Source organism: Struthio camelus, chromosome 6 (assembly GCF_040807025.1).
Source record: "Struthio camelus isolate bStrCam1 chromosome 6, bStrCam1.hap1, whole genome shotgun sequence".
In the NCBI taxonomy this organism is placed as follows: domain Eukaryota; kingdom Metazoa; phylum Chordata; class Aves; order Struthioniformes; family Struthionidae; genus Struthio; species Struthio camelus.
This window is the reverse complement of record NC_090947.1, coordinates 15,511,096-15,526,595: the sequence shown is the minus strand read 5'-3', so window position 1 is coordinate 15,526,595 and position 15,500 is coordinate 15,511,096. Positions and strand designations below refer to the sequence as shown.

General features: G+C 36.1%; 1 protein-coding gene across 4 annotated transcripts in view; it reads left to right on the top strand.

Annotated features, from left to right (window-relative positions):
- Nucleotides 1-15,500, top strand: part of GULP1 (GULP PTB domain containing engulfment adaptor 1) — a 149,619-nt gene that overhangs the window by 86,403 nt on the left and 47,716 nt on the right. For all 4 annotated transcript variants that reach the window (XM_068948337.1, XM_068948335.1, XM_068948338.1 and 1 more), the window contains one exon: nucleotides 4,639-4,700. In XM_068948337.1, coding sequence (XP_068804438.1) covers nucleotides 4,639-4,700 — 62 coding nt within the window. The remainder of the gene's footprint in view (nucleotides 1-4,638; nucleotides 4,701-15,500) is intronic.

Here is a 15,500-nt window from a genome sequence, read left to right as displayed (position 1 = left end):
AAACTAGGTCTAGATTCCCTCCTTCCTCCCTTCCCCCACAAAGGCTAATAATTGATATTTGTATGATTTTTTTTTTTGAAATTTTTGCAGGAGCAAAATTTTAGTGGGTAGGAAAGGTGCATTTCTATGTATCAAATGTTTCTGTCTTGTTTCAAGTAGTTTCACTTAGCTGTTTGACAAAATCAGTTGTTATCTTAATACTTCTGTCATACCTCCAGGAAGAGTTCTTGTGTATTCTAAACGTCACTCCTTGAGTTCTGAAATACGGTGTCAGGTGAAAAACAGTAGTCAATGACTGAGTCCCTTTTTGGATACGTATCCTAATATGTTTTTCTTTCCAAGTATCTTTTGTACTATTTGTTCTCAGTAGGCTACTGAGGATCCCTTTCAAGTATGCTAGCGAGGAGAAATAAAGGGTTATTACTTTAATTTGCAAGGACTAAACCCTCTTCCATTGGTAGAGTAAGGAAGTGGCCGGTTCTGCAGTATGTGTTTGTATGTATGTGAGTATATGTTCATTTTTATGTTTTCCCTAAGGATCTAAAAAAAAAAAAATCTCCCTCAGCATGAAAATAAAGCAAATGGCATCCACAGACTCTGAATGCAGGAGAAGTTTTAGCTGGAGTGAACTGTTTAGGAAAGAAACAATTACAATATGTTTTTTAGGGAAAGTATAGCTACCAATTAGAAGTATGCATTGGAAATTTAGTCTATGGGATTCATGTTGGGTATGCACAGATAAGCCTGATTTTTCTTTTAAATTTTCATGCAGTTATTCTGCCTCTCTTTGGCTCTGTGTAGTGTTATATTTCCTTCGGTGATGATAGCTGTTTGGCAATACCTCCAAGCGCTTTAAGTCTTCTGGTATTTTATACATGACTGAATTTCTTTTCCCCAGTTTTAAGCGTGAAAGTAGGAAAATAGCCAACAGGAAATTATACTACTATTTCATCCACATTATCTTCAGAAGAGTGTGCAGAAATAATGTTATCTATCCCCTGCTTAGAGAATATTGTAGGCAGCTCAAAAGATAAATCTGTAAAATTTAATAATGATATTTACCAAAATAACTTTTTTCTTCTGCAAAACTTAAGAACCTACGCAAATTCCTTAAGCACAGAGCCCTAAATACTTATTTTAGAACAGAAACAACTCTTCCAGAGTCTTAACTTTTCCAGGGTCTTAAGCTTTTTGTTTCTTTCTGCTCTATTGCAAGTGCTATAGCATCATGTGAAGTGTTTTAGGCAGAGGTTTTCCAATAACATATTTTGAGATCTACAAGCTATTGAATTCTTGATGTAGAATAGTTACTCATGTATGATACAAGGTTGTTAAAGTGCATTCTTGTAGAGCAACTTTTCCAAGCTGTCCACCTACATGATGCTTCATGAGTTGCATGGGTGCCCTGCTAGCTAACTGGATGAATGTCTAATTAGAGACAGGGTTTTGTGTGAGCACATGAAGTTCAAGATGGACAGCCTCAGTGTGATAATTTCGAAAATCTGTCAATCAAAGGTCAGTTGATGCTCTTTTCAGAGAGACCATTGTAATGGAAAGAGGCTGGCATGGTTCAGAGGGGTCTAGAAAGGACTGAGGTCTCAATTCTGAGCACAGTTAATCCTTTTGCCATGAAAGTGCCCGACCTCTTCCCTCCCTGCAATCTCTCTCTCAAACAATGTGTCTTCAAAATGTTAATTTTATGCAGTTCGCCTACTGGTCTTAGACTAGTGTGTCCTGGCAGAGGGCAAAACTTGAAGTCTTTCACCCACATGTAGCATTCTCTTGAAAATTAGATTGGATGCTATCCTGCTGCTCTAGGGAATCTCAAAATGTGTACTTCATATTTAGCATGTAGTGTATTTGAAAAGAGGTGGCAAATAAGCTAAAGGATTGCTGACTCTCTTAAGCAGGCTGTGGCATACCCTGTGCACTTGAATTCTCAGCACTGATCCCTTTTCCCTCCATTTCTCCCACACAGTGGCAGGAGGTTTGGCAAAGCCCACCAAGTGTTCACGGGTTTGCCTCCTAGGGCTTCTCATATCGCATTCAAGCTATAATCCTACTTATATAATCTCTTCACCTTTCTTTTTTCTGCTTTTACAAATGCACTTTAGATGCATGTATTTTTTTATTTAGACTGGTAAGGGTTTTTTTAGGACTTGCTGTGTTTCCTATTTGTGAAGTCTCTAGATCTCTTGCTGCTATATAACCAATAAAATAATAATGTGGACTGTGTTTTTTGTTGTGTTTCATAGTAGGGTTTCATATTTTGTTTATTACTTCAGAATGAAAAATATAGTAAACCATGAAAACCCATTTAAAATTAATTTTAGAAGTGAGGGGTAAAACAAATAGCAAGCCACACTTACTTCAGCTACTTAAATTAATACCTTTTTTATGGGTTTTCTTTTTTCCACAGTTTTCAGGTTGGTTTGATGCAAAACTTTTTCTCTGAAATTTGGTATTTCCCAGCTGCTATGGAATCAAACTAACTCTAAGCAGTATTTCAAGCAGCTGTTGAAAGATAATGGCACGAGTCCAAAAATTAGAGCTTACAATTCAGCAGGAGATACTGGTAAAAATAACTTCTCTGTAATATCTGCATGATTTTTTGCGCATCTTCACTATGAATGTGAATTTTGCCTCTCATTGATTTTGATTAGTGTTGAAGAGATTTTTTTTTTTCAAAAATGCTATCATCCTTTTAACTATTACCTGCTTCTAGCAAATGGGCTTCTAACATCAATGGAAGACTTGCGTCCAGTGTCGCAGTATCTGCTGATTTGTAAGTGTATATTAGAAATACTGCTTGCAGACTCAGCGTTTTAATTAACGGCATGAGTATTCAAAGAATCCAGGCATCTTTTTGGTACCCTGGTAACTTACTGATTTCTGCTCCTTTTTGAGGTGAGAGCATCTCTCCATATTTCCTTATCTGCCCTGAATTACAGTACCAGTATTCATGGAAACACTTTTCTAACAGTGTTACTTCCTCACCACAATCTCTGTTGTTGTAGCAGCAATACGGTTTGAGGCTGGTAGGCAAGTGGATGGTTTCACAAAAACATATGTGGTAAAGCTTTGTACCTAGTAATAATAGCAGAATGATAACCAGATACTTAAGACCAGTCTTTCAGACTTGGCCTCCAGATTAAGTAACTTTTTTTTTTCCTTCCAGCTTTGAACTTGTCCTGCTTGGGGATGGGAAGGGAGAAGGAAACTTTATTGGTACACATCTACTCATTTATCTGCATATAAAATTGATACAGCCCTACTGTTTGTGCTAGTGGTAGTTAATAAAGTGAGTGGGAGATATTTTTGTTTTTATTTCTTTAAGAGACTCAAAAGTATTAATTTGAAGCACTTTTACTAGTGAATTTTTACTACTGAATTTTCTCTACTGCAAATTCAGAAATATGCCAGTATCCTGTTGAAGCTAGTAAACAGTTGTGGTGTAAGAGATGGAGTTTAGACACTTTCATGAGCAAGCTGCAGGCATGTTTCGGAGCTGAGATTTCCTCTGTGTAGGTCTTAGCTCTGCTGGAGTAAGCGTTATGGAACAGAGAAGAGTCCTGTCTTATGTGACTGCTTCCTCTGCATCTGGCTCTTTCAGTAAAGCCTAGTGACTGCTTTGCTTGTCTGACTTTCAGCGATGCATTGACTTGAGATACAATGCTTACAGCTATTTTTTGGGTTGTCAGGCTTTATTTTTAGTATTCCAAATTCACAAGGGTTGTCATTTTTTGTTCTACATAACCTCAACTTTCAATATTGTACTATATACAGAGCTAAACTTCAGTTCTACATATATTTGGGGATACTAGTTCAGTTCTTGTTTCCAATATTCCACTCACAAGCCACAACCAGAAGGGAGAAGAGCCACTTCAGTGCGTAATCACACTCCTGGCTGCCTCTGAATGGAGAAATCATTCTTTCTTAATTGAGAAGTGGCGATATTACTCCAGTGATGGAGCTGAACGTTTTGTCATATAGAATGAAACCTGGTTAAAGAAAAGTAAGATGGTAGTGTGGTCTTCTGAGATGTGCAAATCATTAAGGGAAAAATATGCAAATTTATTTAGGATATGTAATGAAAGATTATATAAGATCTAGATTTCTGAATCATCTACTGCAATCTGACTTTCTTCTATTTTCCAATGGAAATAATAGAGCTATTTTTCTGTTTATTTTCACTTTGATTATTTTTGAAAAATAATTTCCTTTATCCTTAAACCTATTAGTTTATCCAACCCCACCCCCCACTATAAAAAGTCATTAGAAAGGCAGTGTGCAGTCAGTGCTTTCACCGACAGTGATTCAGAATATACTGATGTGAGGCAGAAAGAGAAAAAAAAACCTTAGACCAATAAATATATTCAAGGAGGAGAAATTGGAATTATTGTGATAAGTCAAGTCAGTTAAAACGGGAAATGTGCCCAAGAGAAGTAATCGAGTTGTTTCGTGTAACTGTTTGGGAAGTTGTAAGATACCTTGCCTTTCTTTTCAGCCTCAATAACTACTTCAGATAGATAGTTGCTTGAATAAAATCAGGATGGTTGACGCTTTTCAGATAGATGTTGGTTATATTTAGCAATTGTATAATCTATTCAGTACTACTTTTATTTGTCTTTTCTGTAGATAAAACATGGATGCACACTCCTGAAGCCTTATCAAAGCATTATATTCCGTATAATGCAAAGGTAAGAAAATATAAAGTTCTTTTGTCCCCTTACCTTTACGGTACACGGTACATTCTCTCTTGCTTTTCATTTCAAAATTGCAGAGATATTAATTCACTAAATGAAGCGGCGAGGAAAGACTTACTAAGTAATGGATGTTTTGCAGATGAAAAATTTGTTTCCTAACTGATAGAAAATTTATTCTTATTCCATCTGAATTATTTTCTAGTTTTCTAGAAAGCACACCTGAGTTCCTCTTCTGCTCGGTGCTCTTGTTTCCCTTTAGTGGATGCCAAGTAGATGGGAATTCTGAGTGCAAAAGAAAGTAGAATTGAGTTGCATGCTTTACAGCATCACAAAAATTAAAAGCAGCAGCATAAACTTCTTTTTAACAATAGCAAGGGCAATGAATAAAGATCTTTTGCTTGGTATATTTCAATATACCAAGTATTTGGAAGCATGATAGAATGATATGGGATTTTTACACGCTAAAATTGGAAGTTGTATTCTGGTGCTTTCTCATCCCAGTTACAATGCAGTTCTTCAGTAGTATTTTAGTCTAATGACACCTGGTCATAGGAAGTGCATCTTCCTGAATTTAGAAACTTAGCAAATGCTCTGCTTAAAAGGAGGAAGGAATGATCAACAATCAAAATAACTCAGAGTGAACTGAGTAACAGCAATTATTTGCCATTAAAGTGGGAGGCTATTTCAATAGAATTCCACCATGCTCCATTCTGGACAAAGCTTGCTGTATTTTATTCCATGATTGGTATTTTTTAAATATATAATTAAAAATTCTGCTCACAGACTAGGGCTCGGTTCCCTATACTGGTGTTCCCTGCTGTTTTATTTGCAGTTTGCCTTTAGCATTGCCACACTGAGCAGGCGTTTGTAGTGGAAACTTGAGCCTCGTTCTGCTAGTTGCCAAGCGAACATGTTTTTATTCTGTATGCTCTTAAAGGGAAATTTTGGCGAAAGAATGTATTACTACTTAACTGCATAACCTTGCCAGAAACCTTGGCTTTTATGTTGTGACTTTTTAGAGGGAGGAATATTTGCTGGAGTGATTGCTCCGTCTGTTTTAAGAGCAAGCTGAAGCTATGACCCCTATTGATGTAGGTACAGAGCAATGTCAGCTGTTTTGTGATCTTCATTTAAAGATCTCATTTTCCTTCTTGAGTACAGGTGGAGCATATCTCATGAGTAGGTGTCAGTACACGTACTCAGAAAAATGTTTTTAGAATAAGGGAGACAGCAATAGGATGGTGATAACTGTAGAAACAATAGCATCAACAGCTAATGAGTGAGAGGAGAAAGGATGGGAAACTCCTATCTAAAAGAAGTCTGTTTTCAGCTTTGTTACAAAGTCTGTCAATCCAAAAAACAATCTTTCCTTTTATCTAGGCTAATATATGCCCAAATGTCTGTCTTAATTCTGCTACTGTTTAGTGTGTGTCCCAGAACTCCTAAACCTTGCTGTTGCCTCAAGTTCTGGCCAAAAACTCCTAGGAAGCTGCAATTTACTGCAGCAGATGCTTAAGTAAAGGTTACACGTTTTTTTGCTTTGGATCAGGGTGGAAAACTGTTATTCAGAACTGTCTATTTGATTCATTCTTCCATAGCAAGCAAAAAATTTCTCTACTTTGCAACTAGAATATGCAGGGCGTGGGATGTCCACACAGGCTTTTTATTGAAATCAGGAATAAATTTGCATAGCTTTTTTTGAAGTTAGTTTTATTATGTCTGCATATGCCATCTAAGTAATCTGTTGGCTCTAAATGAAGCTTCCATCTCAGTTCTCAAGTACTGCTTTCATTAGATTTTTGCGATATTTTTCTTTTTGAGAGCATATATACATTAAAATTTGAGTTGGTTTTTGTAACATTTTGATTTTTAACTAAAATATCCAACTAATTTCACCTATTGTAACTAGATTGTGAAATAATTAAACTCAGAGCATCTATAGAGCAAATATTTATGAAGGAATATTTATTTTCATCGGTGAAATGAAATGATGAAAACATCATTGATGTTTTTCAAATGTTCATAGATATTGTTCCACTTTAGAATTCCACAGCATTCTATTTGTACAGCTCTTATATTTGTTCAGAGGAAAAAGCAACACTTTTCCATCTGACTTATTTCACAATGTAATTATGTGAGTGAAGAATAATGAAGATGGACTGTCCAGAAGGTCAAATCTAACAAAACTTTTTGATGAAAAGCAATACCAAAGCAGTTCTTTGCATGGGCAAGTTAACTGTAATCTGTTACATAGTTTTTTGAATGGAAATTACTTTGGATGAAAAATATTTTCTTTTCCGATTTATAAGACAAAAAGCATCTTTCTAAAGCTCGTCTTTACTTCTGTGATAATCAGAAAACGCGTTTGCTAAAAACAACTGGAAAAGGTGTTTTGTTTGTTTGCTTCATTTCTGAAGACTTTTTTTTAAAGAATTAGTGAAAGCTTGTTGATAAAATGCAGTTCATCAGTTGACTGATGTCTTATAAATACCAAACTTAACCAAGCTAATTGGAAGCTAATGGAACTCTGCAATTTTCAGAACTGGCCTTTTTTGTACAGACTGTGAGGGACTTTTTAATACAGAGTTAGTAGTATCTTGTACTATTTAAGCTAGTAAATCACCAGGATGATTTATGGCAATATCCTTTTTGTAAGACAACATGGGCAGAATTGTTTCTTTTGGAAGTAAAATCCATGATATGAGTCCCATTAGGAGTTCCCTTAAGCAAAAAAGAATCATAACTCTCTCTCTCCTTTCCAACATTCCCGGTCTGCATGGCATTTGTTGTTCTGAAATTGTCAAGATGATTTGGCCGGTAATTTTTGGTGTAAAGTTTAAATGGATATAATTGGTACAATTTTGGTACTAGTGAAAAATTGTAATAAGTGATTTAAAGGTGGTAATTTGCTCATTAAATATAATTTAATGTTAATAATTAATAATTGGTACACTTTTTTTATATAAGGTCTGGTTTTGGTTTGGGGTGTTTTTTGGCATTACTTAATGTCCACGGTCTTGGTTTTGCCGAAGGTGGTGGTGATAAGCCTCCACATGTTCCATTATTCTCTGGAATTGAGACCTGGGCCTACTGAAGTAAGAATTTTGCCATCAATTTCTTTGTGCTTCCATATTTTTGTTGAGTATATTACTCCAACTGCAAGCATATTGGTCACATAAATGATCTTTTTGGAAAAAATAATTATAATCTTGATGACCATTTTATCAAATACTGAAATAAGAGTCATTTTAGATATAATAGCATGGGAATTTTCACCTAAAAGCTTTTTTCTTTGTTGCCAAGATACAACGTTTTTAAGGGAAATCAAAAATTTTTTTCTTGTCATCTTTTTTTGTAATGTTTCACAGCTAAGAACAGATACTTGTTTTTGTTTTTTCTTTCCATACTGCAGGAAAAAAGTTCTCTTTTGCCTTCAAGTTAATTCTTAGATTTTAGGTCTTTTATTTTCCTAAACAAAAAAAAGGGGAATCAAAATATGTCTTTGTAATGGAATCTAAGTGCCTTAAAATGGACTGATTGTTGCCAGATAACTGATACAACCCTGAGGGATGTGTTTCTGCTATTAACAAGTTACTGCTACCCAAAGGAGCAGTAAACTTGTTACGTCCCTTTGTAATAAATTACATATATATTCTTCGAAGGCTCTTTATGTTGTCACTTGGCTATTTCCAGACATGTGTCGTATTTCCACATGCTCATCTTTCCATTTTGCAGATCAGACGTTCTGCAGCACAGTGTGGTGTTTACGTTGGCTCTAGTATGCTACTGAATCAGTAGCTTTGACCTTGCACTAAGCCTAAGGAACTGCCGTTGTGCATAACATGATGGCACGCTAAACCCTGGCGTCTGACCGTGCAGGAATAATAAAAACTAAAAAGGGTTTCAGAAACATCTGAAATAATACGAAACTATTTAGTATAGTTCATACATTTCATTTCTTCTTCTTTCCCCTGTCTGTGGGGGAAAAATGAACAATAGAGAGTGCGCACTTTAGTGAAATATTTTTGGCAGCTTGTAGTGAAAATACTGATTTCTCAGTTTAAGGGGGATGTAGGATAACAAAATACTGCTTATGTTTTTGTAGTACGTTATAAACTGCAACTAAAAGACAAAACAGTAGCTTTTGATCTAGTCTCCAGAGCTCTCATCTTCTGCATAGACCTCAGGTTCTATATTATAATCCCTTGATCCCTTCAGAAACTACGTTTCATTTGAAGTGCCTAAAAACTTCATTTAAACCCAGAAACAGATTTGCAATGCAAATAAGAAACAGAACCTATAATTTCATGAGGAAGGAAAAATATAGAAGAAATAGAAAAAACAGATCACACAAATTACTGGTAGTGTATGCAACGTAGGCACTTAACGTCTCAGATAATTTCTGATTAATGCACTAAATAATATACTCAAATTTACTATAGTAAAACAGGATAGGACAGGGCCTCTTCAAGTAGTCTTGTTTTTTTCTTGATGGTCTTTAATGAACTGTATAAACTTCCAGAGTTTAATCATTTAGCAGCATTACATGTTTGCAGGCATTGCATGTTGCATATCTGTGCCTTAGCAGTAAGCCACGCGTGAGAGGCCTGCTGTCTTCCAACTATTAGTTATTTGGAGGGAAGGGCTCATACAACAGTTCCTTGCACTCATTTGGCTTGCAGACTTTTCTCTAGCACTCAAGTTTTAAACACCTGCAAGGACAGAGATTCCCAGCCTCTACGGGCAGCCAGTTCCAGTGGTTTTAATCACTCTCACTGATGAAACTTTTTTTCCTCATAGCTAGTTGGAATTTCCTTTGCTCCAGCTTGTGACTCTCAGAGTTTTTTGCCTCTTGCCCTTTTCATGTGTGCCTTCCACACATTAGGTAGTGGAAGATAGCAATTGGATAGCCTTGTCTTCAGGTTGAACAAATAGTTCCCACAGCCTCTCCCCATACACTATATGCTCCAGCTTCCTGACCGTTGCCAATCACATCCCTCACCAGTTTCAACTTTAGCTGAGGTTTGGCATTCCTAAATCCGTCTCTGGACATCCACCTGGACAATGTTTCTTCATTCCTCAAGTAGCATGCCCCTGTGTCCACTGTCCATACTCCCTTTTGTATTTGAGTTGTGCCAGGAATTACGCAGTCTGGCTGACTGCTGCATGCTGTGTGGTCCATAGCATTAGGAAAGAAGTTGATGGTAATGTGGACCTCATTTATGGCCTCTACTACAGTAGCAGTTGGAGTTAGATTTAGCTGGAGTTTCAAAATGCAGTTTTATCTTTCCTCTTAAACTGCATCCACAAGAGCCTAATTTGTTCTGCATGTGTGCCAGTACAGGAAAATGCTCTGTATTACTGCTTGCTATATAGCATTGACCTTTTGGGTGTAGAAGGCTGTGGTTAGCATTAGGGACTGGAGATCTAAAAGCTTTGGAGCAAGGGTTGTTGCTGGATTTTTCAGTGTCTGTGGACATAGGTAGGAATCAAGCATAGATGTAGTTTTAAGTTGCCTTATGTTTTATTTTAAGAATGAGGGATTATTGATTTATTTCATCTTGGGGTTAGAGGTGCAGGGAGGGTGCTAGAATGTAAAAATTCTGGAATTCATGACTTCTGGATTGTGAGGCACATGATTCTATGTATGGGAAACTTTATTCTGGATTGAGGTTGTTTGCAGGGTGTTTTTTAATCTGAAGCTGGTGGTTCCATTGTATTGATGTCTCTGGCATGGTTTGCAGCTAGGAAGCAAGCTAGTGTTCAGGGCACAATAAATATAGTATGCTGATTAACTTGGATACCTGAGACCTATATGTGCCAGAAGGTCATTTTTGTCATTTTTGATGTATAAAAAATAATTGCCATTATGACTCTATCCAGGAATTTTGATGTAGAAGAGCTATTTGGAATGTAGGATAGCCATATTTTGAGGTGATAATCCAAAAAGTTATGATAGTACAAGAATACACTTGTATGTATGATATACAGAGGAAGCAAGTGGAAATTTTTTTTACAGTAGCAATAATGGCCCTTTTTACATAGCAATTTTTCATCATATGGCATTTTCTATTGAACACAGCATCTAAAACATGTATCTGAGGGTGTTCTGTGTCAAGCTAAATTTTAAAAATAAGCTTTTATTAAAATATAAAATGTAATTTTGCTTATAATCTGAAACTGTAATATAAAGGTCTACATAAATGCATCACTGCCCTTTCCCAGTAGCTGTCTCAAAGGAGCAATGATGCTGAGACCAAGACTTAACAGAGCAGGGGTGGGGACTGAGCTATTCAAATTTGTTATGCTTATAATGTAAGGGTATGTGGCATGTGTTGGAGGTATATAACAATATGGAGCAATATTTATTTTTTGCTAATACTTTATATTCCAAGCTGTACACAAATATTTTTTTTCTCTCTCTCTTTTTTAAACAGTGCCAGTAGTGATTGTATTGTCAATGAAATGACTTTTTCAGTGTTTTGGGACTTCTGAATCAGTAATATAATTGTGAATTTAATGTAAATGCTCATTATTCTCCTGTAGAGAGATAAGCGTAATGCTGCAGCGGTTTGCTCAAGACTACTGTAGTAAACGCCCCAAGGTACATTACATGTAAGGACAATGGATATGATAATTAATCCAACAGAGAAGGATCTTATTTAAAAGGAAAATCAATAGAAGCTTTGTAACAAATAGAGTCAATTCCTGTAGGTTTACAGATTGTTTTTAACTTGTTACTGTAATATTACTGAAAAGAAGGAAACTGGAAACAAGGATATACATGAGATGTTAATGATATGTGTTGAAGTGTGTTGCATTGATATGAAATAATTTGAAGCACTGAGTAAAACTATCCCTTATGTGTATCTCTTATTACTGCTGTAGCACTCGTGCTTCTGAAATTGGAGGTACTAGAGAAACAGATAAGTAACTAGGCAAATCACATTAGAGCATTCAGTTAATTAGATGATTAGGTGGGAAGGAAGTCTTGTTCACTCTTGAATAAAGGATTATTTTTGAAAATCCATAGAAGTCAGGGAATGTGTCGGTCTCCATAAGTCAGAACTTAGAGGCCGTATCCAAACTTGCAGTGTATAAGGCTTTGACAAGCTGCAACTATTGGAAACAAACCTATTCCCAAACTAAAAAAGCATTCACCAAAATTGTATGTGCATACTCAGTGTTTGGATTACAGTTTTAAATGGTTTAAAACTAGGTGCAGTCCTGAGTTGGAGGGGTGGTTGTTGAGTCTGGTGGTGTGGTGAGTTTTTTTGTTTTTTGTTTGTTTTGTTTTGTTTTTCTAAATTATACAGCATGAGCAGTCTTGGCTTTCATAAGTAGTCAAGTATTTTAGGGGCTTGCAACTTTTTTTAATTTTTTCCCTTTGGTTAACCAGATGAGAGGGAGATGGGGAAGTTAGAAATTTTCCTATGCTTTTTGTTTGCAGAATTTGAGACACCCCTCTGCTCATTTTCTACTACTATGAGCGCTTGACCTCTTGTGTCTGTATTTGCTGTTAGAATGACAGGACCTATATAATAAGGAAAAATGTGACTCAATGTTTTATATTGTATTTTATCAGTAACGCTCAGAGATACTATCTGGAACTGTTGTGCTATGCCTTTCCAAAGGTGGTTATAACTTATCACAGTTGATTTAGATCATAAATTCTTTGAATCCAAGAAACATCCATCTGTGGTTTGTGCAGCCTCCAAAAAAATGAGATGAAGCTTCCAGGTGCCACCCTCATGCAAACAATCATAGACGGAAGCTCAGAATAAGTAAGCATCTCAGAATAAGTAAGACCCAGGACTTGGATCTAGTGACTTCACTCATCAGATAGGATAGTTAATAGGGTAACTGATAATGCAGAGAAAAAGTGGGATGAATTATTATCCTCATCTTGAACATAGGGAACTGAAGCAATACTGGATTTTTCTGCAAATCGATTCCAAATCACTGTTCTCAAATCAGATGCCAAATTTGAGATTCTACTGTAAGTACCTTGAGCTCAAGACTAAATTTATTCTCAGTATCTACTCTTCTAGTAAAAAGGATTATTTTACTTTTTAAAGACCTTAAATCCTTATATGAATGTTTTTAAAATTTGCTTTTTTCCGCTTGTATGTCATATTAAAGATGTGACTACCACTGTAATGTTCCAGGCCAGATTAGTTTTAGCACTGTAGCACCTGAGACTGGTCTTTTATTGAAAAGCATAATATTGTTTATAAAATAAGAAGTGACAGCCAACTTTAGTGTTAGATTGATTACCATTGTAAAATTATTTACTAAGCGCTTACCGACTCGGTTATATTCTACTGTGGAGTGTTCAAATTACCAGATGTTAATGTCAAGATGATAGTAGTTTTATTTTGCATCTCATGTTGAGGGGCTGAAACAGTCCCTATTAAAATTTTTGCGCCTTGCTGAAATGGTCTTTCTAATTTAATTTCCATTCATTTTAAGTTTCAATTAAGTTTGGTTGTTTGGAAGAAAAATATTTCCTATGTTTAGACAGAGCTCTGCAGGTTTGTTTTAAATATCTATTGAGTAGTAGATTAAAAAGGCTGCACTCTCTGTCACCAGTATTCTAAAATAAGTAACTCCCATCCTAGCTCGCTGTTGGAAAAGCATTCTTAGTTGCTAGTACTTGGAGAAGTTTCGGAAGGCCTAGTGTTGAGGAACGTGAATCCCTGCGTATAGGCTTTTTACAGCTGGCTTTCATATGAGGTTATGCGAAGAAAATAAACCGTCTCTTCAAAGAAATGGATTAGCAAAAGAGAACATAGAGGCATGTAAAACAATAAGCAGCACAGAGAAGATGCTTCCAGTTGCGTGTAGGAAAAATGAAATATCTAATACAGCTAAATCAATGTAAGACATACTTTTCTTCACAAGACATGTTGCTCGTGTGGTATTTGTTTCCAGAATCTGTAACTGAATCTGAGAAGGGGGATTCAGAACAGGATTGGACTCCTATGCAGATAGGACGTTCACATCTAATGAGACAGAGGTATGTTAAGGGTGTGTTTCAGGTATTTGAGAGAAAGGAAGATACTGCCAATAAGTTATGGAGATCTTAGAAGTGATTCCTGGAGCTTCTTTAACATGTTGTCTTGTTCTGAGGTCATGGATCTGTAGTAGATGAAAACGCTGTCAAACTGCCATATTTGAGTACCACCCATTTACTCCTTGCATTTACCTTCTCTTTGCTGCTATTACTTTTCAGTTCAAATAATCAAAGTACCCACAACCATTGCTGTTCTTGTCCCTTCTTTTCTTTAACAACAAGATACTCACTTTGTTTAAACATATTTTCTTAGAGCTTCCAGCCTGATCAATTTTAGGTTTACAATTATTCTTCTATGTTGTCACTGTGTTTTTTCTCCTCTGCTCCACAGAGCTTCTCCCTTTTTATCTTCCATAGATGCATAGTTAATCTGATTTTTATTTGACTACCCCGGTCAAATCTTCTCTGAAATTTCTGAAACTGTTCTGTGAAACAGTAGCTTGGGAGAATACTACTGGTGATAGCTACAGCAGTGCATTTACTGTAGTAGATGATGTGTAAGAAGTAATTTTTAGGAGCAAGGAAAAAATTGTAGTTTTTGTTAGAAAATACTGACAGTTTCCGGGTCACTCATGTCAAAATATCACTATTAATTCATGTGAATGTAGCATATTTATTTAAGCACGTTCTTGTAGATTGTTCTTTTGAGTATGTGGACTCAACGTTTTTTCCCTGTTGAAGTTGTTTTGCTAAGAAAATGTTGGGCTTATTCTTTTTTCAGATGTAATAGTTTTCAGTATAGGAATTGCAGTTTAAGAAGCAGAATAATAAAAAAATAATTCACACTTCATTTTCCAGTCTCCTTTGGTACACCTAAGTGCGTATATCTGTCCTGTAGTGACTGTTACCTCTTGTGTAGGATTTATGCATAAAGAAGTATGTTTACATCCTGAAGTGCTAGAAATACTAGCATTTACAGAACAAATGACTGTCTATGGTAATGATGCTTAAAGTTCAGACTGTTCAAAATGTTCATGATGTGAAAAAAAGTTACTGAAAGTGCTATTAAATTTCCAGTGTGATACAGTTAAACTACTAGCTCCACATATTCATGAATATTTTTCCAGGTGTGTTGCTTTTTTCTCAGCTTGAACACCAAGTGTTTCTATGAATCAAAAATGTAAATAAGAATAATTTATTCTAAGCTATAGCATAGTAAGGCTCACAATAGATTGAGGCACAACCACCTTAAATTAGGCAGATTCAGATTTCGGCCTCAGCTGTCATCAGATGATCTGTCAATTTCCAGGCAAATCAGAAATACCTCACAAGGACTGTGAATATGGTCCAGTGGGTTGACATTAGTCAAAAGTCTGCTCATTTGATGATTTATCTTTTGCTTGTTTAGTTCTCCTCAAACTTCCAGGAGGTAACAGTGAAACTTTACAGGAGACTCTGCAGAGTAACTTTACTCTGCAGAGTTGGTGAATAGTGATGGAGAAACGGAAGATAGCAATTTGGTGCTGTTGTTTTAAACCTGACTGGATGAATGAAGAGAGTGCCTTTGGATTACCCACAGAAATCTGTTGCCATCTGCGAAGCTGACAAATGCTCTTGCAAGAAAGAAAAATCTTGTCCTGTGTATAAATGCCAAAATTGGAAACACAAATTATGTTCAACTTGAAATCCAGAGGATAAAGTTTGGAAGTGTGTTGGTTTTGACATTAGGAGTTTTAATTTTCTCCTTCATTTTATCCCCTCTCTGGGCAAAGAATTTT